This window comes from Talpa europaea (genome assembly GCF_964194135.1).
Source record: "Talpa europaea genome assembly, chromosome: 1".
Taxonomy (NCBI): domain Eukaryota; kingdom Metazoa; phylum Chordata; class Mammalia; order Eulipotyphla; family Talpidae; genus Talpa; species Talpa europaea.
This window is the reverse complement of record NC_140073.1, coordinates 143,803,343-143,829,924: the sequence shown is the minus strand read 5'-3', so window position 1 is coordinate 143,829,924 and position 26,582 is coordinate 143,803,343. Positions and strand designations below refer to the sequence as shown.

The 26,582-nt window shown below is 42.3% G+C and overlaps 1 protein-coding gene across 1 annotated transcript in view; it reads right to left on the bottom strand.

Annotated features, from left to right (window-relative positions):
* ARPC2 (actin related protein 2/3 complex subunit 2) overlaps positions 1–25,445 on the bottom strand; it is a gene marked incomplete at both ends in the record, with an annotated part of 28,987 nt that extends 3,542 nt beyond the window's left edge. Inside the window, 7 exons of the mRNA XM_084236146.1 lie at positions 401–527; positions 6,903–6,996; positions 7,644–7,830; positions 12,712–12,757; positions 16,153–16,265; positions 17,550–17,584; positions 25,372–25,445. Of these exons, the coding sequence (XP_084092272.1) occupies positions 401–527; positions 6,903–6,996; positions 7,644–7,830; positions 12,712–12,757; positions 16,153–16,265; positions 17,550–17,584; positions 25,372–25,445 (676 nt within the window). The remainder of the gene's footprint in view (positions 1–400; positions 528–6,902; positions 6,997–7,643; positions 7,831–12,711; positions 12,758–16,152; positions 16,266–17,549; positions 17,585–25,371) is intronic.
* Between the last annotated feature and the right edge of the window lie 1,137 nt (positions 25,446–26,582).

Below are 26,582 nucleotides of genomic sequence, written 5' to 3'. Positions count from 1 at the left end.
CTACACTGTCAGCTGTAACAACAGTCAGCTTACTAGGCTAACACAAATGCTAGAAGGGAAGGCTGGAACTTCTTCAGTGGAAATGGGGTAAGTGAACCATGGCCAGAGCTTGGGCTTCATAAGTAAAAAAAAAAAAAAGGCAAGAAATGCCAAATGACAGAGAAACCCCATCCAGCTGCTCAGCAATGCTAACCCCTAACACCTGACATTAGAGGTTATCCCTTTCCCCTTAGGATTTAAGAAAAAACAGGGAAAGGATTACCATACAAAAATAGCACATGGCGTAGAACCAGTTAGTGCCCTCTAACAAGCTCTCCAGTCATGGCAGTGTGGACAGAGCATCTTGGCATACCGGCAGTACTAATGCACCCCTTTGGGGAAGCAACCCCATCCTGCTTACCAAAGGTAATGTAACCAATGTTGTCACCAACAGCTGCGTCAGTGTCCTTCAGCTCCAGAGGGGGTTCCCTGTGGCTGAAGAGCACCTGTGGGGCTGTGTGGCTGGCTCTGCGTCCTTCTTTGAACTCCTGCCAGGATAAAGCAAAAAACCAACCTGAATAGAGTTTGGTGCCAGGTGAGTGGCAACTGTCTGTTGAGATTTGCCCGTTGGGAGTGACCCCTTCGGTCCTCTAGACTAGAAGATGGCTAAAAATATAGACTACACCTAATAGGATGCATCATAAATGCTGGTTGCCATCAATACACTTCAGTTTCAAAAAGGAGCGCCCACCAAGCCCGATCTTCAAAATGTGGTGAAAGGCGTCCGCTTTCCTTTCTCTTGTTTTGAAACGTAGGTGATAAAACAAACGAGAGATTAAATAAAGATTGCTAAGCACTAGGAGAACCAGATTACATTGAGGGTAAGGAACTGCTTATTAGTTCCTTTTGATTTGCATAAAAAGAGGTTATATTTTCCAGGAAGTCTTTAAACTTAACCCAAGCTTTAGCTTTGTTAAGACTTCAAGATGAAGTCTTAATTCCATTTATTTATTTATTTATTTATTTATTTATTTATTTATTTATTTATTTATTTATTTATACATACATACAAGAATGGGGGGTGGAGGGGGTGTAGGCCAGAGGTGTGGGGGAGTAAGAGGATTCACCAGAGCACCAGAGAGGGTAGGGAGCAGTACAGGTGGATCTACTGAAATATAGTGCTGAGGGGAGCAGCGGGTGAGCAAGAGATCTGATGTGCCACATGGGTTAGCTACCTGGCCAGGGATCGAACTCATGGTGCAGTGGCTGGTGATAGCTTGACAGCACTGAGACTTTAACCCCTGCGCCACCTGGGAGCCGCCAATTCCTTTTGTTTTTGCATATAAAGCCCCTTGTGAGGTTTTCATACCTACCCTATCCCACTCCCTCTGCTGCATCTCCACTTCTTCCAGTTTCATGAATACCACACTTTCTCTGGGCTCTCAACCTTTGTACAAGTCTTGGTTCACTGAGATAACTTATTCTTTACTGTTTAGAATTCATCAATCAGAACTTTAGACCAAATTTAAGCCCTCTGGCAGCAGAAGACAACAGAGTAAAAGAAGTTGTCTTAGTGCTCATTAAGAAAAAGAGAGAGACCTTGTGACATGAGAATACAAAGTCTGAATTTTAATTCTGGCTCTTGAATGGTCCTGGACTAAAAACCACCACTCTGTCCTAAGAGGTCATTACCCTTAAGAAAAGGTATCCATCTTCATCAAAATGCAGGCAAATGACTGTAGATGTCAATACCAGGTCATTCCTTCTATGCACTAATCTCCCAATCTCAATCTTTTTTTAATCTATACATTCCTGTGAAAACAACAAGTGATACAAAGGCATTCTTTCAACCCAGATCTGGGAGAACAGAACTAGATTTTCCAGTAATGCCAGTAAAACTGGATGAGCCAAATCCCAGTGAGGGATGGCAGGAGGATGGTACCAAGGGCTCTCCAAGGCTTGAGTTCTATGAGCACTGAAAGTACACCGATACCACTGCTGGCTGCAGACTGTTCTACTGCTGCTCAAGTATGACGTCTTCTATAATGCCACCTCCAACAGCCCAGGCCAGCCGGCTGCTCTCTCGTTCAGGAGTTCTCACTACTTTCCTATAAATTTCTATTCACTGATGTATCTCGCTTCCCTATCAGGTTGAGTTCCTCAACTCAAGGATACTGCTTTATTCACCTCTGTACCTATTCCTCTGTCCTTCCAAGAGGCTGTTTAGCACATGGCTTAGTAAATGACAGCACTTCCACCAGCTGACTTAGTGTCTTCACACTGTAAGAGGAGGGGCAGGAGCTATGTTTTCATTTGTAGATTGGAAGAATACACATTGATCAGCAAGCCTTCTTCTGCAAACTGGGGGCAAAGGAAGAATAACACCTGGAGAGTTCTGACACCTGTCTGGGATCTTGCCTGTTTCACCACCCTGCCTCCCAAGTTAGCACTACCTGGCTCCTAATGATCCGTGGAAAATACATTAACATAGGTGGGTTGGATTAGCTCCCTAACATATTTTGTTCCTCAAAGGAAGAATATCTGGAGAGGTATGGAAGGAGTAAAGATCATTCCAAGTGGAAATTCCTAAAGCAAAGTTTCAGAGTTTGCCCTTATTCAGAAAACACTTTTTTTTTTTTTTTTTGTGAGACCCTCGCTGGCAGCGACCGGGGAATGAACCGGTGCTGCAGAGGCTGCCGGCAGCCTCGCAGCCCAGCGCTCAACCGCTGCGCCACCAGGGGGGCCCAGAAAACACCTTTAATTCTATAAAGTGGTTGAGAAGTCTTCTTATTTCTATCAGGTTTCATGCTTTAGCCCCAGGGATCAAACAGAACAACTAATAACTGGTTTTCTTGAGTTTAGTAAGCATCTTGAAGATTATACTTCACTGGTACATGTGGCGTTCCCAAGCAGATGGTTGTGAACCTGCAGGGACTTAGTATTTAATCAATCCTGTATATGTAAAATAATATACTGAAGACTTGGTCAATAATATACTCCTGGTTTGGGATGAGCCTGTAGTCAACTGCAAATTTGTTCTCCTTGGTTTTCTCTCTTAAACAAACACTTCAAAAACAAACAAGCTAACCCAAATAACTTTCAGTTTTCATTATTGTCTCTCTTACATATGTATCAGCATCACTAGGGTCTCTTTTTTTCCCCCTCTGGCTAGGATGTCTTTTTTAAGCATTACCATACTATTTCTCTTCTACCAATTTATCACAGGAAATTCAGAATAAATCCAGATAAATACCAAAATTGAGTGTGTGATAAAGGTAGAATCTTAAAGTAAGTGGTGTATACAGACTTTTAAATAAAAATAAATTCTACTGTGACCACAGGACAGCATTGTTAAAAAAAAAAACAAAAGGACCTATCTTTCATGTCATACAACAGGATGAACTTGAAACATTTTTATTAAATGTTTATGAAACTAAAAATACTAAGAAAATAATACAGGTGAATTTCTTTTTAATCTTGGAGTAGGGGGTGGACTTTAAAAAAAAAAAAAGATTTATTTATTTATGCATACAAGAACTGGGGTGCAAGCCAGAGAGGCGGGGGGTGGAGGGTGGGGGAGTGGTGTGTTGAGAGGATTCACCAGAGACAGAGTGGGGAGCAGAACAGGCAGATCTACTGAAATACACTGCTGAGGGGAGCAGAGAGCAAGACAGGAGAGGTCTGCTGCGCCATGTGGGTCACCTCCCTGGCTGGGTATGAAACTCGTGCTGCAGTGGCTGCAGATTGTTTCATAGTGCTGTGTCTTAACGCCTTGCACCACCAGGGAGGCCGGGGTAGAACTATCTATCATTCAAATACTCAAAGCCATAAAAGATTGATCAATTTAACTACGCGAAAAAAAACTTATGTATGGGGGAGAAAAAAAAATCTCAAAGTCTAATAACAAACTGGAAATACATTTGCAGCTCATTACAAAGGGCTAATTTTCCTAGTATATAAATAAGTTGAGATCAATAACCCCAAAGAAAAATAGGTGAAGGACACTAAGAGATACCTTACAAGAAAAGAAAAATAGCCTTCAACCTAAGAAAATATGTTTTGACCTTGCTTATAAGAATATGTAAATACTATTTTTCTTAAAAGATTTATTTATGGCTACAAGAACTGGGGTGTGGGCCAGAGGTGTAGGGCAAGGAGGGGTGTAGGATGGGGTGAGAGGATTCACCAGAGACAAAATGGTGAGCAGAATAGGCATATCTACTGAAATACACTGCTGAGGGGAGCAGTGGGTGAGACAGAAGAGGTCTGCTGCCCCATATGGGTTAGCTCCCTGTCTGGGATTGAACTCATGGTGCAGTGGCTGGCGATAGTTTGATAGCACTGAGACTCTAACACTTGCATTACCAGGGAGGCCCTGTAAATACTATTTTTAATCATTCAGACTGACAGAAATCCAAATGTATGACAACATACTTTGGGGAGATGGGCTCTCTCATGTACCGCACAGGTACAACCTTTATGGAGGAGTTTGCAAACAACCTTTATGGAGGAGTTTGCAAACAAAGGTTACTGACTTAAAAAAGCTATGGGCTTTGATTCAGAGTTCCCAGTTCAGGAAAGTATCCTACAGACGTAACCACATACATATACTGGCAGGGGGTCCTCAAAGTTACATCTTCACAAGTGCCTAAGAGGCATATTGTGTCTTGTCCTTGAACATACAGAAACCAGTAGCTTTCACTTAACTTTTCTTAGTTTCTGTATGGAATTTAAGTTATTGCATATGAAAAGAACGCTAATTTCCAAAATTATAACTATTGTCCCTATTGCTTTTCCTGGAATAAGTACTGAAAGTGACACCTACCAGACCTTCTCTAGTGCTCAGTTCACATGCATCAAGATAACATACCAAGGGCCTCCCTGGTGGCACAGTGATTAAGTGCTGGGCTGTGAAGCTGCCTGCAGCCTCTGCAGTGCCCGTTCGATCCCTGGCCGACCGGCGAGGGTCCTACATGGCGCACAGACATCTCCTGCCGTGCCCGCTGCTCCCCTCAGCAGTGTATTCTGTCAGTCTGCCTGTTCTGCTCCCCGCTCTGGCTCTGGTGAATTCCCTCACCCTCCTGCGCTTCTGACTGTACCCAGTGCCTGTATAAATAAATTAATAAATCTTAAAAAAAAAAAAAAAAAGATAATGCACCAAAGCTCCAACCAGAGTAGATGTGCATGCTGGCATGGGAAAACCCAAGGCCCACAGCAAGCAGATCAGAGACCATGAGGCACTTCTTGAGTCACAATTTTCTGTGTTAGACCCCACTATTCTCCTTTCTTCTAGAAATTAAAAACAATTAGGCCCTGGAAAATGCACAGATGATTTATTTTTGGGGGGAAAACACTGCAAAATAAGTCCAGGTTTCTACGGTCATTTCAAATAACACAGCCTTTGAATTGGGAGGTGGAGGCAGGGCAGATGGCTTCCTGAGCACAGCCTTTCACATTCCTAGACACCATATGGGCCTGCACAGTGCCAGGCCAGTCTCTATCTGGATATATGTAAGTGCAAAAAATGCAAAAAGATTTTTGATTTCCTACTTAGGTAAGTGCTGTACCATGTGTCCTATGAGAGATCTTAAATTCATATGCAAAACAAAGAATATACAAAATTCTCCCAAGGAACAAATCTCCAGTAATCTCTCCAAGATATGATCTACTTAAAGTATTAAAATATTACTTGGAATAAAATGGAACAAGACTGGTAAAAAGCCAGCTAAGTCTAAATATATATTTCGTAGCTTTTAAAATTAGTTCATCAGTCTGGAGTCAGCCCAATTTTTGAGCTACTGCATTTAATTCCCCTGTCAATTCTGGAGGAGGAAAAAAAAGAACCTGAAAAAGCCAAACAAAGAGATGAAATGCTGTTTAGAGACTAATATTTAGGACCCGAGGTGTGTGTGTGTGTGGTGTGCGCACACATACACTCTCCATAAAATTTTGTACTCTCAAATGCAACTTCTGCATAGGAACACTGAAATTAGTTTCTGATTAATTAGTCTGACACAAAAGCTACTACAGATGGATTAAAATAAGGATATCATTTTTGAAGATTTCCCCAGTCACTTAGAAAGCCTACTCATAAAATATCTTCACATTAAGTAAAGCTATCTTTCAACTCTTATTTGGCAAAAAAGAAAGATTCAGTCCCAGAATTCTTTAATCTTATCACCCTGCCAAGTAACAGAATGAATATACAAAGTTTTTTTTTTTTTTTAAATTTAACTACTATACTACAGTTTGAATGCTGAATGCTCTCAGAAGAAATCTGCCTAGATACTGCTTAACCAAAAGACTCTCATGTCCAGAGCCAGCAAGTGCTTAGCAGACAGCATAACAAAGCCATAATGGGTATATTGTATCAGACTTGAGTCCAACTGCACCAAAAATTCAATGATAAAATGTCCTGCTAAATCCATCTCTTCTTAGTTGAAGAACTTCTCCTGAGGGAGGAATTTTAGTGAGTAACCTCAGTCAAATTTAGGTCCATTTTCCTCCACCATCAGTAACTCTATTACTTAAGTTTCTATAGATTCTATTCTGAAAAAACTTTAGGATTAAACCAGGCCAAGAGGAGACCCTGCTAGAAAACTTAAGGAAACACAAGAGGACAGGAAATGTGATCAAGCTTTAAATCAAAGATACCATGGCAGGAAAGATGCTTAATGCTCATATTGTTAGTACATTTAATACCAATTTATCCTCCAGTCCAGTCCTGCAAAAGGGTAAAATCTTTTATTAAGGGGCAAAAAAATTAGAGATTTTGGTGGAGGCTATTTAAATCCTCAACAAGTTCCAGCATCAATAGAGCTGCCATTATCTTTTTGCCATGCTTATTGAGTGCTTTGGTGGCAAGGTATAAATAAATCACCATGGCCTGACCCCCACTCCCCCAACAGATGTCTGCCCCATACCTGCATGAACACCTTCCCAATGACCACGTCATCGTCATCCTTAAAGACTGTGCTGAAGACTACCGTGACTCTGTCTTTTTTAGACTCAACATACCTGAGGGAAACAAAACTCATAAGTACAGGACCAGACAGGGTTGTCAAGAATGTGATCTATAAGTGAAGTAGGAGGGTAAAGTCTTAAATTCTTAATTCATAAAAGAAGGCATGCCAAGTGTGACTGTTTATGGTCAACAAAGTCAGTCAAACACATGCCCCAAGAAGGCAGGTGATGAAAATAAATGTTATTTATTTTCTGAAATAATTATTTTTCTGAAAATAAATGTTATTAACTTGCCTACATGGATGGTATGATGTAAAATCTAGAGTTAGTGATTCTTAGTACTTTAAAGGGTCCTTCTTTACATACCATGAGAGTCATAGTACATAAATACTTAAGAGTTGTGGTAACACGGAACTTTTTGGTTACCTGCTTCCAGTTTATCCAGACTCTATTACTGAAGAGGACTCAGAATAGTGATGCCTAAAAGGAAAGCACTGGATTCTTTTTTCATCTTTTGCCAACTTTCAGTATCTGAAGACTTGAGGCCTCCCGTGCCCCCATCATCTACATCCTGGCTTAATGAAGTTTATGAGAAAAACACTACAGGGGGATTCACACAAAAGTTTAAGGCTTCACCTAGCTGTGTCTTTCAGTGTTTGTGATAGCCACACTTAGACTCTAGGACCAAAGTTTCTACTCACATGGTCTCATCATCCCTGTAATGGATAACTGCCCTGTTTTCTCCTTCCTTGCCTTCTTCTTGGAATTGGAAGTATTTTTCAAAGACAGAAGCAAAGCAATTTCGTTTCAACATGCCAGCCTGATGCACAATGGAATCCTTGGATGCAGGCAGATTTTCAAGGTCATACAGCAAAGAGACATTGTATCCTGGAGGGGGAAAACAAAAATACCCAGCAGTCATTTTAAGGAAAAGTTTACTGATTTCTCCCACATAAACAGAGACTAGAGGTAATAAATGAACAAACCAACCAACCAACCTTCCAGATTCTGGTGATGTTTTATTTTGTCTCAGTGTCTATACTTTTTTTTTTTTAATTTATTTATTCATGCACACAAGAACCAGGGTATAGGCCAGATGTGCGGGAGAGTGAGAGGATTCACCATAGACAGAGCGGGGAACAGAACAGGCAGATTGACGGAAATACACTGCTGAGGGTAGCAGTGGGCGAGACAGGAGAGGCCTGCTGTGCCATGTGGGTTTCTTCCTGGCCTGCTGGGATTGAATCCACACTGCAGAGGTTGTAGACAGCTTCACAGTGCTGCGCTCAATTGCCTGCGCCACCAGGGAGGCCCTCAGTGTCTACACTTTTAACCCAGGTAGAATGCTGTCCGTTTCTATTTACTTCATAGAACAAATAAGGTGAAATAAAATCTTAATTCGTATAAATCTCTGTAAAATGCAAATAAAAAATTTCAATCAACGCCAAAAGATGAATGATTACAAACAAGGAATGGAAGGATATCATCCAGGGACTTGTTTAAAAAGCTACTGTTGGGCCTCCCCGGTGGCGCAGCGGTTGAGCGCTGGGTTGCGAAACTGCGAGCGGCCTCTGCGGCGCCGGTTCGATCCCCGGCTGCTCCCCGGCCACTGGAGGAGGGTCCCACATGGCGCGCAGACCTCTCCTGCTGCCCACTGCTCCCCTCAGCAGTGTACTTCGGTCCTTCTGCCTGCTCTGCTCCCTGCTCTGGCTCTGGTGAATTCTCTCACCCTCCCTCTCGCACTTCTGACTGTACCCAGTGCATGTATAAACAAAACAAACAAACCAGCAAACAAATAAATAAAGCATGCCTCTATTAAAAAAAAAAAAAATTAAAAAAAAAAATAAAAAGCTACTGTTCCAGGGCTTCCCTGGTGGCTCAGCAAGTCGAGCACAACACTGTGACGCTGTCTGCAGCTTCTGCAGCGCGGGTTCAATTCCCGGCTGGCCAGGGAGCAACCCACATGGCGCGGCAGACCTCTCCTGTCTCGCCCACTGCTCTCCTCAGCAGTGTATTTCAGTCAGTCTGCCTGTTCTGCTCCCCGCTCTTTTTCTGGTGAATCTTCTCACCCTCCCGCACCTCTGACCTGTACCCCAGCTCTTGTATAAAATAAATAAATCTTTAAAAAAATATAGTTAAAAATCTACTGTTCCAGGGCCTCCCCGGTGGCGCAGCGGTTGAGCACTGGGTTGCGAAGCTGCCCGCAGCCTCTGCAGCGCTGGTTCGATCCCTGGCTGCTCCCCGGCCACCGGAGGAGGGTTCCACATGGGGCGCAGACCTCTCCTGCCGCCCGCTGCTCCCCTCAGCAGTGTACTTCGGTCCTTCTGCCTGCTCTGCTCCCCGCTCTGGCTCTGGTGAATTCTCTCACCCTCCCGCGCTTCTGACTGTACCCAGTGCTTGTATTAAAAAAAAAAAAAACCAAAAAACAAACAAACAAACAAACAAAAAACTACTGTTCCAGACATAGTTGTAAAGGTGGACTATATGTGTTACCAAGTTACCAAGCAATAATATAAGCTACATATTTGCTCTGATGATTTAATGTGCCGAATGCCAACATGATGGGATGCTTTATGCTATTTAAGAAAACAAAAAAAGATATTCCCCTTATATGCCTTACACAAATCATTTGTGGGAGGAGGCAGGAGATATAAAAACCTAAAAAAACCAAGCCCCCCGCTCCCACCACACACCCCCCCAGTAGCTTTTATTTGTGAGATTGTCATATTATTTTAAAATATTTCACTTCATTTGATTCCCGTAAGAATTGTTTTGAAATAGGCAGGCCAAAAAAAGTCAGTCTCATTTTAGAAGAAAAAAGTTAAAAGCAAAGAGCCTTGCCAAATGCAGCATGACAGAAAGGTAAGGGCAACTCTTTGAGTTGAACCGGGCCTGAATCCTTGTCTTGCGACCTTAGATAAACTGCCTTTTTAATTTCTCTTTCTGCTAAAAAACGGGGTACTGAGATAGACTACAGTAAGAATTAAAAGAATTTACAGTAATTAAAGTGCCTGGAACATAGCAGGTTATCAATAAATGGGGCAGAACAGGGACTGAAGTCCAAGTCTGACCACTCTACTATGCTGCATCCTTAGTGTGTCTATTAGGAATCCAGCAAACAAGGCTGTAATACTTGATTGTATAATTAACAATAAGTGCTGAAAAGTCTATAGATGATTTTGCCAGAACATCTATACACCACTGAGGACTATTTCATATTCTAGTTAACTGATGGGAATACTTTTCTAGAAATGTACAGGCTTCACATTTCCCAGTTATCTGTAACCTTTATGCTTTGTTACAATTTAATTTTTTCCCCCAGAGAGCATTCTAGAGGTCTGTGCTTTCTGTTGCTCTGTCCTCACTGAGAGCATGGGTTGTCCAAATCTCTCTTCTAGACAATGCTTAGCACATTCCTGGCACTCCAATATGAAATGATATCAATCGTCATTCCATTTTGGGTACCTGAAAACCAGACATGCAGACTACGAGAAGATTAGATAAAAAGTATTTACAGCTGAGCTTTGCTAATTTAAGAAGCCAAATACAACAAACTAAATAAAACTGTAACTAAAGTTAAACCTTAAGTAATACTTCTGATATGATGAGACTACACTGAGGATGAGAGAAAGTGAAAATCTGGAATGGATGGCTAAGTTTTCCAAATTTGTCTAGATAAACCCATGAAAAAGAGGAGGAGATATTACTTGTACACCCTTTTTATACTTTACATTAGTATGAACAGAGACTGTAGTCTGACAAATTCTTTAGCTGGAAATAGAGAAAGCCCAAACATAGAAACAAAAGCTCTCCATGTTATACTCTAGTTGTTCTGATAGATTTTAGGGTCTGAGCTGTGACAGGCATGCCTAAGAGTTTCTAGGTGATTTTTGCTTCGGTTTCTCTTTTCTAGCTCTTTTCTCCCCCTGAAATTCCTTCAGTCCTCTTAAAGTATATAGCGTCACATATCTTTTGGTTTTTATTTCTGTGATACATTTGTGTTACCAACTGGGATTTAACACATTTCAGTATTCTTTATGGATTACAGTCAACATTCCCCCCTGGCACAAATATTCCTAGAAATAAGTTATATTGCAAAGGCACCTTTGAGACTTTGTTTCTAAAAGCAGCATATAGGAGATGTGGGAAGGTGTTCTAGGGAGAGTGGGGAGGCAATGTGATGTAAAAATGTCACAAAAAAATGGGGGTGGTGGTGGTGTGGAAATAAGCTAGCTTAAGTAACTGCTGTTAAGAAAGAGACAAGAGGGCCTCCCTGTTGGCGAAGTGGTTAAAGACTCAGCACTGTCAAGCTATCGCCAGCTACTGCGGCATGAGTTCGATCCCTGGCCAAGGAGCCTACCGACATGGTGCAGTAGACCTCTTCTGTCTCCCCGCTGCTCCTCTCAGCAGTGTATTTTAGTAGATCCGCCTGTTCTGCTCCCCACTCTGTCTCTGGTGAATCTTCTTGCCCCCTGTACCCTGGCCTATACTCCAGTTCTTATATGCACAAATAAAAAAGAGAGAGACAGATACACCTTCCTTAGAACAATTTGCTAATCAAGGTACCAGAGTAATAATACCAGAGTAACAATGATTATGTTCAAATGGTCTTACTACTTAGCCCTCACTATGGGGCCTAGCTAAATGCCTCAGAATGAGACCACCGCTAATCATAAGGACAAAAATATTGTTTATTTTATTTATTTATTTAAAAAGATTTATTTATTTATTTATTTATTTATTTATTTATTTATACATACATACATACATACATACATACATACATACAAGCACTGGGTACAGTCAGAAGCGTGGGAGGGTGAGAGAATTCACCAGAGCCAGAGCAGGGAGCAGAGCAGGCAGAAGGACCGAAGTACACCGCTGAGGGGAGCTGGGGGCGGCAGGAGAGATCTGCGCGCCATGTGGGACCCTCCTCTGGTGGCCGGGGAGCAGCGGGGATCGAACCGGCTGCGGAGGCTGCAGGCAGCTTCGCAACCCAGCGTTCAACCGCTGCGCCACCGGGGAGGCCCCCAAAAATATTGTTTTGCTTTTTTCTACTTTAACTTTTCCTTAAAGCTATTTAAGATAGTTGTTCTAATCAAGGATGGTCATGGTGTTTGTCAGTTCCTCTGGCCTTGAAGGAGGCAGAGTTCACTTATTAATATTTGCTTAAGTCTTCTCAAAAGGCATTTTAATCATCACGAGTAAACAAAGGTGGCCCTTCTAACTGAAAGATTAAGGAACAGTTACTTGGCCTCGTCAAGAAAATGTTAAAATAACACATCAATTCTCAATAGCACATGATATACACATTGGACAAAGAAAAGCCCCTCAAAAGCTATTTTTATGGAGAGAATTTGGCTTGTACAGAAATAGTCTTTTTTAAAAAGATTTATTTATTTATGCATACAAGAGCTGGGACACAGGCCAGAGGTGTGGGGAGTGAGAGCATTCACCACAGACAGAGTGGGGAACAGAACAGGCAGACTGACTGAAATACACTGCTGAGGGGAGCAGCGGGAGAGACAGGAGAGGTCTGCTTCGCCATGTGGTTTCTCCCTGGCCAGCTGGGGATCAGACTTGTGCTGCAGAGGCTGCAGATTGCTTCACAGTGTGGTGCTTAACCCCTTGCACCAGCAGGGAGGCCCATTGTGCAGAAATATTTATAAAGTGAATAGTTAAATAAAATCTTTCAGCTGAAAAAAGCATAGCTCAAACAGGACAGGTCTCTTTCCACATCACTGCATAGACATTCACATTACCACATACCTGACTCCGGGTTTACCAAGAAACTCCCGTACACTCTCTTTAATAACTAAAAGATACAAAAAGAAACATGTTAAACCAAAGGCCAAGATAATCTCATTTTTAAAATACTATACTTGCTAAACTCCCTGAGCTAGCATTCTTCCCAACTTTCCTTGTGTGGATGGGGTACTGGGTATAACAAGGGAAGCAGATTTATCTGAGTTGCTGAGCAAGTTACCCATAGAACTGAGATTAACCAAAAGACTAGCATCATTTCTAATCAAGGCTCATCCTTTAGGACTTGGTTACACCCTTCAGAGGTTCTCTGTTCTCCTTCATGTCATACAGGGCACATTATCATCTTTAATTTCTGGAGAGGATACCAAGCTCAACATTATAACCAAATTATGTTAGTTATCAACTAAGTCAGTTATCAACATTAAATCAATGACCAGGCCAGATCACCAACCCAGGTGAATGAAGAGATAAAACTAGGATTGTCGGGGACTGTTCCGGTTGGCCTGCTTATCTTTTATGCTTTAAAATTATTTAGCTCACCACCAGCTTTTAAAAGGCAAAAGACATCAGGCAATTGAATCTTTGCCAGCTACTTATATGGTGGGTCCACAGAAGGCTGTACACTCTCCATGTCTTTTCCCATAACCAGTACTTCCTGCTGGTTACTTTCTAGCTTTTTGAAGCAAATGATAAAACAACAGCCCCCTTTCCAATTTTTTCTCTACCAGTGACTGCTTCACCTGGTGGAAATTACTCCTAGGCAGACATGGTTTAAGAAATAAGTTATATTACAAAGGAATTAATTTTTATTTAATTGTTATTTTGCAAGGAATATTTCTAATTTAAATGTTATATGGGAGACAGAAAGCAGCAGAAAGCCAGCTATTTGAAAATGGAAATAAAGTAAATATTAAAGCCACTAGCAATCTAATAACTTCCTCATTGTTTAGTAGTCTTGAAATGTTTAAGAGGCAAATTATAGACATGGCTTACAAATTCTCATGAAAACTTCTAATTAGGGAGGAAAGGTGTCATCACTACTCCTTAAGAGGGTAAAACTGATGTCAATACACTAAGCCTCAGTAATGTAACAGGCTGCAAAGGGTTGTGTCTCTAGGCTGCCAGTCACCTTCTAAGACCATCTTACCATAAACACAATAATGACCCTCTTGTATTTTCTGGGATAACAAAAAAGAAAAAAGGGACTATTTAATCAATAACCAGTTACTAGTTCAAAAGTGAACAAAGATACAAACTAACATCTTAATTGTAAGTTATACATGTATCTTCTAAAGAATTCCATTAGCCAGTGAAAACCACTGTAAACACAGGCAGCATCAGAGGGGCGTCCATGCTAGCAGGTGTGCTGTCTTCCTTACTCCTGTTCTCTCGGTGCCCATCTAGGGACACCGAACATGTAACTGAGTGAGCGTCAATGTTTTCCTTCTAATTTTGTCTTCACTGTACTCTCGAGATACTGAATTTTAAAAAAATCAGGAGAAAATCATCTCTATTTTATGATCCACTTGAAAAAATTTATCACATAGTGGTTCATTTCTCTCTCCACCCACACTCTTAAATATTCTACAAATTCACCCATTTTCTTATAGCTGGAAGAAATTCTCAATCTGTAAAACTTGGATGAGAGAGTGGCCCTTCAAGCATGAATCAGTCATCACCTTGTTCATGCAAAGGCAAAAGTAATGCCACGTAAAGGTCCTATTTGGTGACCATATAGTCACTGTGAACTAGCTTTTATAGAAGAGGAACCGAAGTGAGCGTTTCCAGGTCACTGAGTTTTTTGGTGGCAAAGAAAGATGTGACCTTCAGAGGTTACTTACACCACTTCTTCTAAGGAGTTATGGGAGAGAAAGTCACACCCACACCACGTAAGAATTTTAACCAGCATGATACCGCTGAGCTACAATTGTGTACTGTGTATACTAGTGATAACTGGAGGAAGGGTTAGTCAGAAGTGGAAGAAATAACAGTACCTGACTTATAAATTCTGAGATAACTTTGTGTCGTATTCATGTCCTTCACTCACCCATGGCAAAAGCAGCCAACGCATCCCTGTTTATTTCACCTGCACTTTTAACCATGATTGACTTTTTAATGTGCGCCCCCTCTCCAACCTGACACCAGGAGTCGAATAGAGGCAACCTATAATTCACCACCACAGAACCTCCCACCCTAACAGCAGAGGCTTTCTGGCTTGAAAAACTGCCTGTGACAAAGTATCGAGCTTCCTGTGGTTAAGACCTGGCTGGTCACTGTTTAACCAGCCCAGGGAGCCATTTACTGTGCACTCTGCTCCAACACTGTAAATGTTACTCCACCCACTTGAGTGGGTGGGGTTGGTTCATTGACCCTTGTGGTAGCTATAAGAATAGCAATGTGTTCTGGAGTTCATTGTAAGGAAAGTACATTCTGGAAAGAGATTTAAGAAAGCTTAACACTTTCTTTCCCTTCAACGATTATTATTGCTGTATGCAGATATTCTGTCTGGTTAACATCAATTTGTTTTTGTTTTTTTTTTTTTACTAAAAATTTATTGAGATTTTGATATATTCTTTTGCAAATGCTTTTTAATTATAAGGATTTTTAAACAGCTTCAAAAGCTATGACTCTTAACCAGAAAGAAAATAGAAATGGCTCTATCTTCATTCACCCGATTAAGGAGAACCTAGTTTGCTAGAACTAAAAGATATTTGAAAACTGATTCAGGAACTGAGTCATACTTCCTGCTTTGAGACCCAACCACAACGTGCGCACACTGGTATAATTGCATTTTCTTTCTTCCATAAATGGTTCTCCCCAGAGCAAATATAGTTCAACAGGAACCAAACCTGCTACTTTAGCTATCGAAAGAAGTCAGTGAATTAGGCATGGCCATCAAGAATTTTTTATTTCTCCTAAGGTAGTCATAAGGAAGAAGAGAGCATTAGAGAGTCCAACTCTAAACAACATCAAATTAAGAAAATCTAAAGGGGAGATTTGTGCCTAAATTTCCAGAATGAGAAACTAAAATTAAAAACTTCAAACAGGCCACAAGTTACATACCTGTTTGGCAATGTTATAGAAACAGAACATAACCCATCTCATTCCTGCTGTAACTACTGCTGTATTGGTCAGGGAAAGTATCCCTTGGGGTACTTTTTGAGAACTAAAGTGGTTTTGTTTTTGTTTTAATTGGTTAGGAAATATCTTTCTTTCTTCAGAGTAAAAAGTAAGTCAGCAAAGAGCCAAAGACTTTTCTGAGAAACACCCTTCTTTATGTCATTATGGGAAATGGAGTCAAGAGCGCCTGCTTAAGTGAGCAAACTGCTCCGGAGAGGCGAGTGCCTGTGTGCATGTGCAGTGCAGCACCATGGGTCTCTATCAAGCTGACAAAAAAAGAGGAGGAGGAAACAAAAGTCCCCAAGAAAATGATGTGCAACTTACCTCATCAGCACCATGTGCTTGAAGTTCTTTGTAGAATTTCAAAGAAATACTGACCATCACTTTTGTTTTGTCTCCATTAGGATTTGAAATATGATAGAGGACCCCATCAAAATCTGTGAATCAAGCAAGCAAAAAGGCTTAATGCAGGAATGGAAAATAGCATCTCAAAGTGCCTGTCTACCTTCTGCAGGCCACAAGGAAGCCCCCTTTATAAGACAGTATACAAGTGAAATAACATTTATTTTATATCCATGTGGAAAGTCAGCAGAAACACTGGGACAAAGTCGGAGAGTACCTATCTCTGCTAAAATTACAATGTCATTCTTACCTTAATCACAAAGATTTTTTTAAAATTTTCACTGTGAGGCAGCTTAAACATATATTGAGGTAGGAAGAAGGTGTCATGAACCCGTTCCCAAAATGTGGCTTTAACAATTATCAACACATTGTCAATCTTTCATTTAGGTGACCCTTTCCCAATGGCTAATTCCAAAGTCAACCCCAGACATCCCATTATTTCAACCATAAATATTTCAGAATGTATCTCCTGAAGACGACTTAATAGAAGACCTAACTATAGTACCATTGTCATGCCAAAAAAAATTTAAACAGTATCAGTCATTCAGTCAAGAGTTCAAATACTCTGTCCCAAAAAAAGATACTTCTAAAAATACTTAATACATTTGAATTAAGCTCTAAACAAGGCCCACACAATGAATTTAGCCTATCTCTTATGCTCCTACTAATCTACAGATCTCTCTCTCTGGTTTCTAGCCTCTTGCAGTCCAGAGGACCAACTCTCCCAGTTCCTGAAACTAGAAGCGAGTGCAATCACCTGGAAGCCAGGACTGCTTGTTAGAAGGTAGGGGTGGGGAAGATGCTGGCCTCCAAGTCACAGCACTTCAGAGCTGCAAAAAATGCTCCGAAGATCACCAAGCATCCTCATTTTACAGAGGGCAGTAACATAGTAAGTGAATAGTATCAACACCTAATTCTTCATAGGAAACAGAAATCATTAACATCCTCGACTTGTTAACAGACCTCTAGCACTTTCATGTTTCCCCAATACTCTAGTGCTATGCAAACTATGATGAGGACTACTTTAAGATAATGATATACCGACTGGTAGATTTGTTCTTGGAATAGTAAGTATTCCCTGGCCAGTTACTTAAATAAATTCAGTTTTTGCATTTCTATTAAACCCAAATGTCTTAAAACTATCAAACACATAACTTTACGTAATTCACCAAATCAATCACTTAAAATAAAGACCTCAGAGAAACTTGATCATCTAAGGAGAGTTCCCAAAATATAAAGGCTTATTTTAGGAACAATATTGTTTTAAATTTTTTATATTATGCTTCTCTTAACAGTGTTGAATTTATTAAGATACTTACCTGCAAATGTTACTTCTACTGCTTCTGGTTTGTTTCTGCAAAACAATATAGAATAAAAGTTCTTAGTTAAAAAAGCTATAGTACTGCTTACATTCAAGAGGACTTGCAAAGATTCCTGAGCTTTGTTTACGATCAGACCATTCTGTTCAAATCTTATGTTTACAGATGGTTTCACTTATAGGAGGGATATAGGGGAACCAAATAAGACATCAGGGGAAAAATAATAACAATGCAAAACACAACAAAACAAAACCAGACAATTATAAGCCAGGGACATCCTGCAGGAGGGGTGAAGGGAGAGGGACCGAGGGAGGGAGGAGCACAGGAGACTGAGGTGATAGTGTAGAGGTGCACTGGTGAAGGAAATTCTATGGGGACTACACCTGGGGGTGGGGGGGGGCGGTGGAGGGAGCAAATATTGTTTAAAAATGAACAATGATGTGGCAATAATGCCACTGCCCACCTGTGACTATGCAGGTGCCTCTTTTCACCAACTCACTCCCTCTGCAGGGCAGCAGTCTTCCTGCCTACCTGTGACCTGTCAAGGCTGCCTGCCTGCAACCATGCAGGCCTCTCTCAGCAAACCTGTCCTCTCTGGGGCAGCTCTTCCTGCCCACTTGTGTCTATGCAAGTATATTTTTCTGTCCCTTTTCCTAATAAATCTGCCTTTTAAAAATAAAAAAAAAATGATGTAAAAAAATATGTGAAAAAAATATTTAAAAAGGCAAATCTTATGCTTACTATGAATCTGAGTATACAACTCATTTTCTCATGCAGTTAAGGTGAAGCAAAAAGGGAAGCAGACTGACAGCTTTGTCTTTCAGCTGCTGCCACCCCTCCACTGTGGTTGGTGCTCACCTTAAAGTCTAGATTCCATAAAACTATGATATACATGTTTGTAAATATGAACCACAAAATGCCACAGGTTGACAGTGATGGAGGTACTGACACTCAGTAGGACAACTGCTACATAAAATGTGCAGTGTTTTTAATTATTTTAAAATGAAAGGATGATTTCAGGTCATAAAACAAAACAAAGTTCTGTTTCAAAGACAGTCTGCAAGTGTTCCTACACATCCTCCCCCTCTCCCTTTATGTTACCAAAGCACTCACCATATTTCCCCACCTCGAAGTCTTTGGCTAGTTCTAGCCTTGTTTTTGTTTTGAAATTCCCGTGCTTTCATAGTAAGTGTAAAACAGATATATACTACTGTGTCATCACTGAGAACTGTCAAGACTCCAATTTTCTAACTTTAGTTTTTTCATCAGGAATGCTTTTTCAGAAAAAGTAACACTTGTATGCCTTTATTTTTTCACCTACTCATCTATAAAATGGGAGAACACAAGTGGTTCTACTTATTTCATAGAACTATTAAAAATAAAACAAGAGAACAGGCATGAAAGAATTTATCCTCGAAGATAATGACAACCTAATATTTTCTGTGGGATTCCAACTTTGTCTGGTACATGGGCTTCTCTTTGATAAATGCTGCTGAGTTATTTCCTAGAAAGCATGACATGTATCTTAGTTATAAACGATAATGATCAATTAGCCTCCAACTCCTCAGAACCCAACTGTAGGAGAAATATGAAGACTCTACTGTTTCATCAGCTAGCTACATATAACTCAAATGACTTCACTTTCTTTTATGGACCAGCAAACAAGATGTACATTTCTTAATTCATTCTACCCTAACTTGCTGTCCCAATTAAGTGTGTGTCTTTTATACTATGTCTGCTTCCTCACCTATAAAGGAACCAAGTCTTCCAGGGTTGCTGAGAAGTAACAGAAAATACAATGTGGTTTATGACTGCTGCAGAGGCTAAACAATACCTTTCAAGGAAACTGGCTTCTATAAAGCATGTTAGTCTTGTTGAAAAATCAACCTAAACGAATCACAGATGAAGTTGTACCCTGCTTTTTCAAAGCTATCCAGAAGTGATTTAGGAAAGGTACTTGTTGGGGGGGGGGGTTATTTAGGAATGGAAGCAGCACATAGGTTTACAGAACATGGTGTGTTTAATGTTATGGAAAGAATTAGATAAAAATTTAAATTGTTTCTGATTTTTCATTTGAAACTGTAGCCAAGAGACAAAAGCAAGGCTAGTGGCTGACAACCACTTCTCACCTCTAGAAAACAAGAGCAAAGGAAAAAGAACAAATATTTATGGAGGGTCCATTTAAATGAATTACTAAGAGGCTGTACAGTGGGAGGAAGCTCTACAGCATATTTTCCTGGGGAAGGCTGGTTGTGCCAAGGAGACAGAGTAGAAGTTTATAAAAGTCCACATTGCATCACTTAGTAGGTGGTGGGTAATTTTTTTAACCTTTAACTTAGCCAACAAAGGACTGAGTTTCTCACCCATTTTATCAACAGACAGAAAAAAATTAATTGTAAATAAATAACCTTAGGGCCCCAAGCTGTAAATATTATGACTCTGCAATTTTGAATTTCCTTAGGTCGTTTAAGTTCCCTGAGCATAGATCCCCACTGGGAGAAGTCCCTAAGATCTATACTAAGTGGTTTGCTGTTTGACTTGGAGTATTTGTCAAATCACTGCCATTAATATTTAAGTTTACTATTTATGGTTGCACCACAGGCTGCTGAAAAGAGCATTAGGCCAAAGGAGACTTCTCAATCAGTCATCAGGGAGGTCCAGAACTCTGTGCCACAAGGAGACTGCGCTGAGTGTGAAATACCATCCAGGATTGTGGCTCAAATCTGTTGTTTAAAATCATGGAGCTAGAAGGAAAGAATACCAGTATGGGGGAAAGTGTACCACTTAACAGGCCAAAAAGATAAATGTTATTTTATAAATGTTCTAACATCTGCTAAAGTTTCAGATGCAAAGGGGTGAGTTTAAAAGCAGAAAAAGCCAACCCCTTCAGAATTGACTGTTCAACTTCTCTCACTTACTGGCTATGTAACCACAGACAATGTTACTCAAATACTGCTGAACCTCAGGTTCCTGTTCTAGAAAATGGAGATTAAAAATACCTTCCTCACAAGGCTGTTGTGAAGACTAACTGAGATGATATGTGTACAGCAGTTTCCCAACCAGTGTCTTGTGTCTAAGTTATACACATGCTAAGATATCGTTCCCATAGCCCTCAGGGCTGCCCAGTGGTGCGATCTCTATCCTAGACCACTCACCCCAATGTGCCATAGAGATATCATCGAGTATGTGTGTAACAGAGAGGTCAGAAATGACCAGTAATGGGTGTCTGCACAATGCTTAATATACAGTAGTCAATAAATGTCCACTTCCTCCACAATTCCCTAGTTTTCTCAACTGTAAATGAAGACTGCTATCTGCCACACAGGTACATTTTGAAGTCAAATGACATTACATTAAAACTTATAGCAAAGTGCCTGGTTCATAGCAGGTGATCAATAAATTACTTTTTCTTCTGGGTGCAATCAAGAGACCAGACGTTGAAGCCATGGTAGGAGAGGTTTGGAATTAGAGTAACTCCCAGAATCAGGAACTAGTCAGCAGCACACAGGAATAGGACCCCCATCAGTGCCAGGCTGCTGCAATGTCTAAAATCCTAGAACAAGGCAGCTGGGTAAGTCCTCAGGATTACTGGCTACACTGCATGAGACATTAAAACATTCATTTCATTCAGATGCATTTCAAGAGTTATTCTTAACACTCCTTAGAAATTATTTTTTTCTATTTTTCTAGTTTCTAGAATGCCACTAATCAGTCAGCAAAGAACCTCTGGAAAATGTTTAATCCTCTTTTCTCACTGAGGATTTTGGAGTTTTTACTCCTGTATGCATCCAATCCTCAATCTTGAAATTTAGGCCTCGTTTCTAGCTCTTTCATGAGCTGAATTATTGAGGAATTACTGAGTTCTGCTATTTCACTATAAAGGTTTTTTGATCACTTCTCTCTGAGTTCTCTACAAGTTTCCATCACGCTTTTAGAGCAAAGCCTACAGAGTGGCCCTCCATTAATATCTCAAAATACAGAGAAGAGGATCTACAAGCTGATTTGCACAATGGTAGGAAAGTGATAAGCTCCTAAAGAAACTAAGAACTTATCCATTCTTTCAAGAAGACATTTTACTGTGCTGACTATATATACAGTGAGGATGTGGGTCCAAATTACAGACCCTGCCTCTAAGGAGCCATCAGTTTGATGGAGTGTAGCTCTGGGCTCCAAATCTTAAAGTGGTCCCAAGGAAGCCAGAAGACAGGGGAGCAGTGTGTAATAATGACCTGCAAAAAAACCAACCAGATCATCTTAGCAAGTCAGCCTCTACATTCTTTTTCTTCTACATGCTTAAACAATGTCCTAATTCCAAATCACTGTAACCAGTCTGTCTCTCTTGAGGACACTTGCAGCATATTTGGAAAGAGAATAAGGTATCAGCAAGATTTAATTTATTCCTTTCTCAAATTTCTCCTCCCACAGTCCTCGCCCACCATGCTGGCGCTGCCTGCTTACTGAGCTTCACTCCTCCTCACAGAACCCCAGTTCCCCACAATATGCACAGCTGTGGCAAGGAGTCAGCATGCACTTAAAATCAACAGCAATTCACATCTGACAGTATTTCCTCAATTTTGAACTCTTAGACTCTAGCTAAGTTTACAGGCCTAGCTTCTGAGGCCGGAAAGGTTCTTGGTGTGTATATGGTAACAAAAGAATTAACTCTGCCAGATTACTTCTGTTTTAATTGGGGATCTGGGTGAGAATTCCTAAATGCAAAGGCAATGTTGTTGACAAGACTTGCACATGAGGTTATTTGTAGTGTTGAGTATAGCTCCTTTCTTTTTTCTCCATGTGTAGCATTTTAATCAGTCACATTCTTAGTTTGTAGGCTGTTGGGAAGACAATTTACCAATAATTATCATTTTGTGAGGCTATATTAATTATTACAATCAGTCACTTTCCCAGGAGTGTAGTAGTAAAAAATAAAGAGCAACTTGTTTGGACTGAATCTTAGGTTTTGTCAAAACTGCCTCCAAAGGAAAAGATTATCATTATTTAAGACTGCTTTATCCAAAGGAAGTTTACATGTTTGGTAAGAAGTCACAGGCAAAAAAGTCCAGCAGGATAATCTGAGGCATCATTAAAAAAAGATCAAACTCAAAAGGAAGATTATGGCAACTATACTCTGAAGTATATGCCCCAGAACTATTTTGAAGACTAACTCATGCTAAAATTTTCAGTATAAAATGTATAAATGGAATAGTTCAATAGAACTTTCTGCAATAATAGAAATGTTCTACATCTGCGCTGTCCAAATACAGCCGCTACCAGCTATATGTGTGACTGAGCACCAGAACAGTAGCTAGCACGAAGGAGGAAGATAATTTTAATTTAACTTCACTTTAATTGTTATTTAAAATTAACTAGCCACACATAGCCACTGGCTATCATATTGGGTTCTGCAGGCAAAATCAAAAGATTCACTCTGGAAAAGGCTGCTCTGAACCATAATTTCCCCAATTGGTTTGCTCTGGAGAAGTGTAAAGCAGGGTGGAGCTGACCTCTCCCAGGAGACTCCCGCACTGGCAAAGCCTTTCAAATCTCCAGGGTTTCTCATCACAGCTACTCCCTTTCTTTAATGTCTTTAACGGATTTCCACCCTAACACATCTCTTTCAGAAGGGTCCCCCTTAGGTCTCTCAAAAAGGCCCCTCTTTTCTGTTCCTGCCTGGTGTTGTTATGATTATCACACTAGTCATCCTTTGCTGACTTCTAGCCTAGGCATACACCATGATAAATACTTAACTACTTCACTGCTGCCTCACTTTATTTATTGGTGGCGCCTGGAAACACACTTGGCATAGAAGGAGGCTTCTGTGGGGTGTTCCATTTGCAATCCCAGGAAAACACTACCTCCTATGCATATGTCACGGTTGCTTCTCACAGATTTTCAAAGTGCTCTTCAGCAGAGTATGTTTGAGTCCACTTATTTAAAGACACATCTCAACGGGAAGATGGACCAGGATAAAAGACAAAATCACCACCCTGACCCAATATTCCAACATTGCTAGGACATATAGTTTGTAAGAAGTGCAGTGGAAGTACAAGCATGGGGTCTTCTAGATTTGAGAGCCTACTTGAATTCCTCTGAAATGGTTAGTTGCCCTATTAAAGTTATTTTCTAAAAGGAAAAGAGTTGAAGTTCTGAACAAAAAGCTGTATTTTGGAATCGCAAGTTGTTAATACACAAATAGATGTGACCATACTCGTACACAAGGCATGTTTCTACTTGAAAAAATACACAGGCATTTATCTTGCAGATCAGCTTATAACTATCCAGGTCTCATTCTTTGCTAGTCTGGACTTGAGAATGCACTTCAGATCAGATGTGAAAATGCAGAAGTTAATTTAACTTCCTCCTATGTGCTATACTGCTCAAAAAAGTACAAAGCAATCACCCAAAATAAGACTCTGAGATGATGTGCTTGAATATTTAAAGTGCAAAGGAACTGGTAAGGGAGGCTGAAGACAAGAAACAAGTTAGCTTAAAATATAAGCAGCTACAGCCCCTGGCAGGAAGTAGTTGCACTCACTATACCAGTTACTTAAAGAAAAGTTATGCTTTGTGTTAGAGATAAAATCTGTAGCCTCAGATAGGAGACAGAAGGCGTTCAACTTAGGCAGTGGGTTAGAAGTATTTTTTTAAATGCCTCCAAGTCACAAGTTCATTATGACCACCCAGTTTCCCGTCCACCAATCTTTACCATCCGTGGATTTCCAAGCACTTTCCTATTACTATTTCCCAGTTCACTAGAAACAGTTTGCACTTACTTCCTCAAGTGTGACACCAAGATGTGAAGCCCCATCCTTGCAGATGGGGAAATGAGGCAAGGGGAATGGCCACAGGCCACCAAAAATCAGAAGCTGAAACCCAATTCCCTGCCTCATGTTTTAAATACATTAGACAAGCAAAGTAGCTTTGGGGAGGAGGTTGTCTGTCTTCTCATTCCGGTTTCTGACAGAGAAGGCTGCCTTGAAACCGTCCTATTCCATCTTTCAAAAGGCCGGTGGCAAAAAAAGGTTATCTAAGTACTTTATAGACTCTGGAGGCTTTTCAGTGCTTACCAGTGCCAGTATTACCACACAAGCAATCACAGATGAGGGGTCCAGCAGAAGAATTTAAAAAGATAACCCGATAAAGGCTAGTGGGTGGGGACAGGCGCATCAGAACCTCAGAAGAAAGATAAGGAGGGGGTGTGGGTGGGGAGCCTATTAGTTTTGCTTGAGAAATCCGTAAGAAAATGGCCAGTGTGTCTCTCAGAGGAGTTCGGGGAAGGCAAACCGGAGAGATCGCGTTTTCCCGGTGGCATGACTGGGTCTGCTTTCAGGCGTCCCTCCAGCTCCTTGAGAGGAGGAGGAGATGGGGGTGGGGAGTGACTAGGCTGGTGGTGATCTGGGCCTGCATCTTCTGCCCCCTCCACGCCCAGGAACCCCTGGAAACTCCTTCCAACCCAAGGGCTCCCCTCGGGTTCAGCATAAAAACGGGGACTACGGAGCAGAGTGGTCCCTGCCCGCTCCAGAGCGCAGCGGGCTCGTCGGCGAGAGTTCGGGCCCGGCTGCCCCCGCGTCCCACAGGTCCCAGCCCCCGCACGCGCCGCGGTCCACGCCGCTTCCGCGCCCTCCCGCGAGCCGCTCCCCACGCGTCCCCGCCCGCGCCCGCCGCGCCCAGCCGCCTCCCCCGTCCACGGGCCGGGGCAGCCTCCACGCCCGGCCAGGCCCCCCGCGCCTCTCCTCCGCGTCCGGGGCGCCGGCGCCCCCGGGGACCGGCGAGGGTCAACTCTGCCTCCCCCGCGACGCCCCGGCCCCGGGCGCGCGCTCACCCCGCGGCCGCGTTCTCGAACTTGAGCGCGAGCGTCTCCTCGATGATGCGGTTGTTCACCTCCAGCAGGATCATGGCGGCGGCTGCCCCGGGCAGGGGAAGGAGAAACAAGGGCGGGTGAGGGTGGGTAAGGGAGGGAAGGACGGAGGGAGCGGCCCGGCTGCCCCCGACGAGGGGGGCTGGGTGGGGTAGGAGGTGAGGGGAGAAGGGGAGAGGGGCCGGGGTGGGGGAGGGGGAGGCGCGCGCGGCTCCGCGCACGCACTGGCTGTGGAGACACCCGCCCGCCCGACCGACCTGGCCCCCGAAGCCTGAACCCGCCTGCCGAGCCGCCGCCGCCGCTGCCGTCTCACCGACCAGCCCGGTCCCCGCCCAGCCCCCGGCTCTAGCCGGCCACTTCCGCTCTCACACCCACTTCCGCTCGCCGCCCGGACGCGCGGCCCCGTGGCGCCATTTCCGCTCCGGTTCCTCGTGCGCGCGCACGCACGCACGCGCGCCTGAGAGGGGCGGGGGGAGGAGAGGCCCCGAGTGCGCATGCGTAATGTTGCCCCCCGCTCCCCCCCCCGCTCTCCCCCCCCTCCACTCCCCCCCCCCCCCCGCCCCTCCACCTTCTCACAGAACCCAGGGTATTCAGCCTGCTCGGGTCTAAACCCCCGCGCCCGGCTGTCATCATCCCCCAAGGCCTGCCTGTCTGTCAGTGCTCTCCTCCTTCCAGTCCCCGAGGTCAGAGGTCCAGCTCCACCCTCTCCGTCTTGTCTTTTCAGAGACCCTGACAGAAGCTGGTGCTTGTCATCTTCTGGCTAATTTTCTCTCAGTGCGTTTGTTGTCAGTGTCCCCTTCCTCGTGCCACACTCTCGCGACCCAGCATTCACTTGGCATCCGTGCATTCATTGAGTGAACGATCGCTCATTCATTTCTCCGTTTATCCTGCTCTGTGCTGGGGATACAGTGTGAGTGAAATAGACGAGGCCCGCCCTACTTGAGCGTCCAGTCTGGTAAAGAAAGCATGACAAACTCTCACTCTGTGACTGCATATTATTGAAAAGACATTGGAAGACAAGACTGAGAAGTCACCTACGTGAACAGGCCTCTCTGGATTCCTGTCTTGCCTCCATTTCTGCCTCCCATTACCCCAAAAAAGATTTTCTTTGCTTTCGTGTACATGGGGGATCCAGAGAGTGGGAGGAAGGGATCGAAAAAAAAAAAAAAATAACT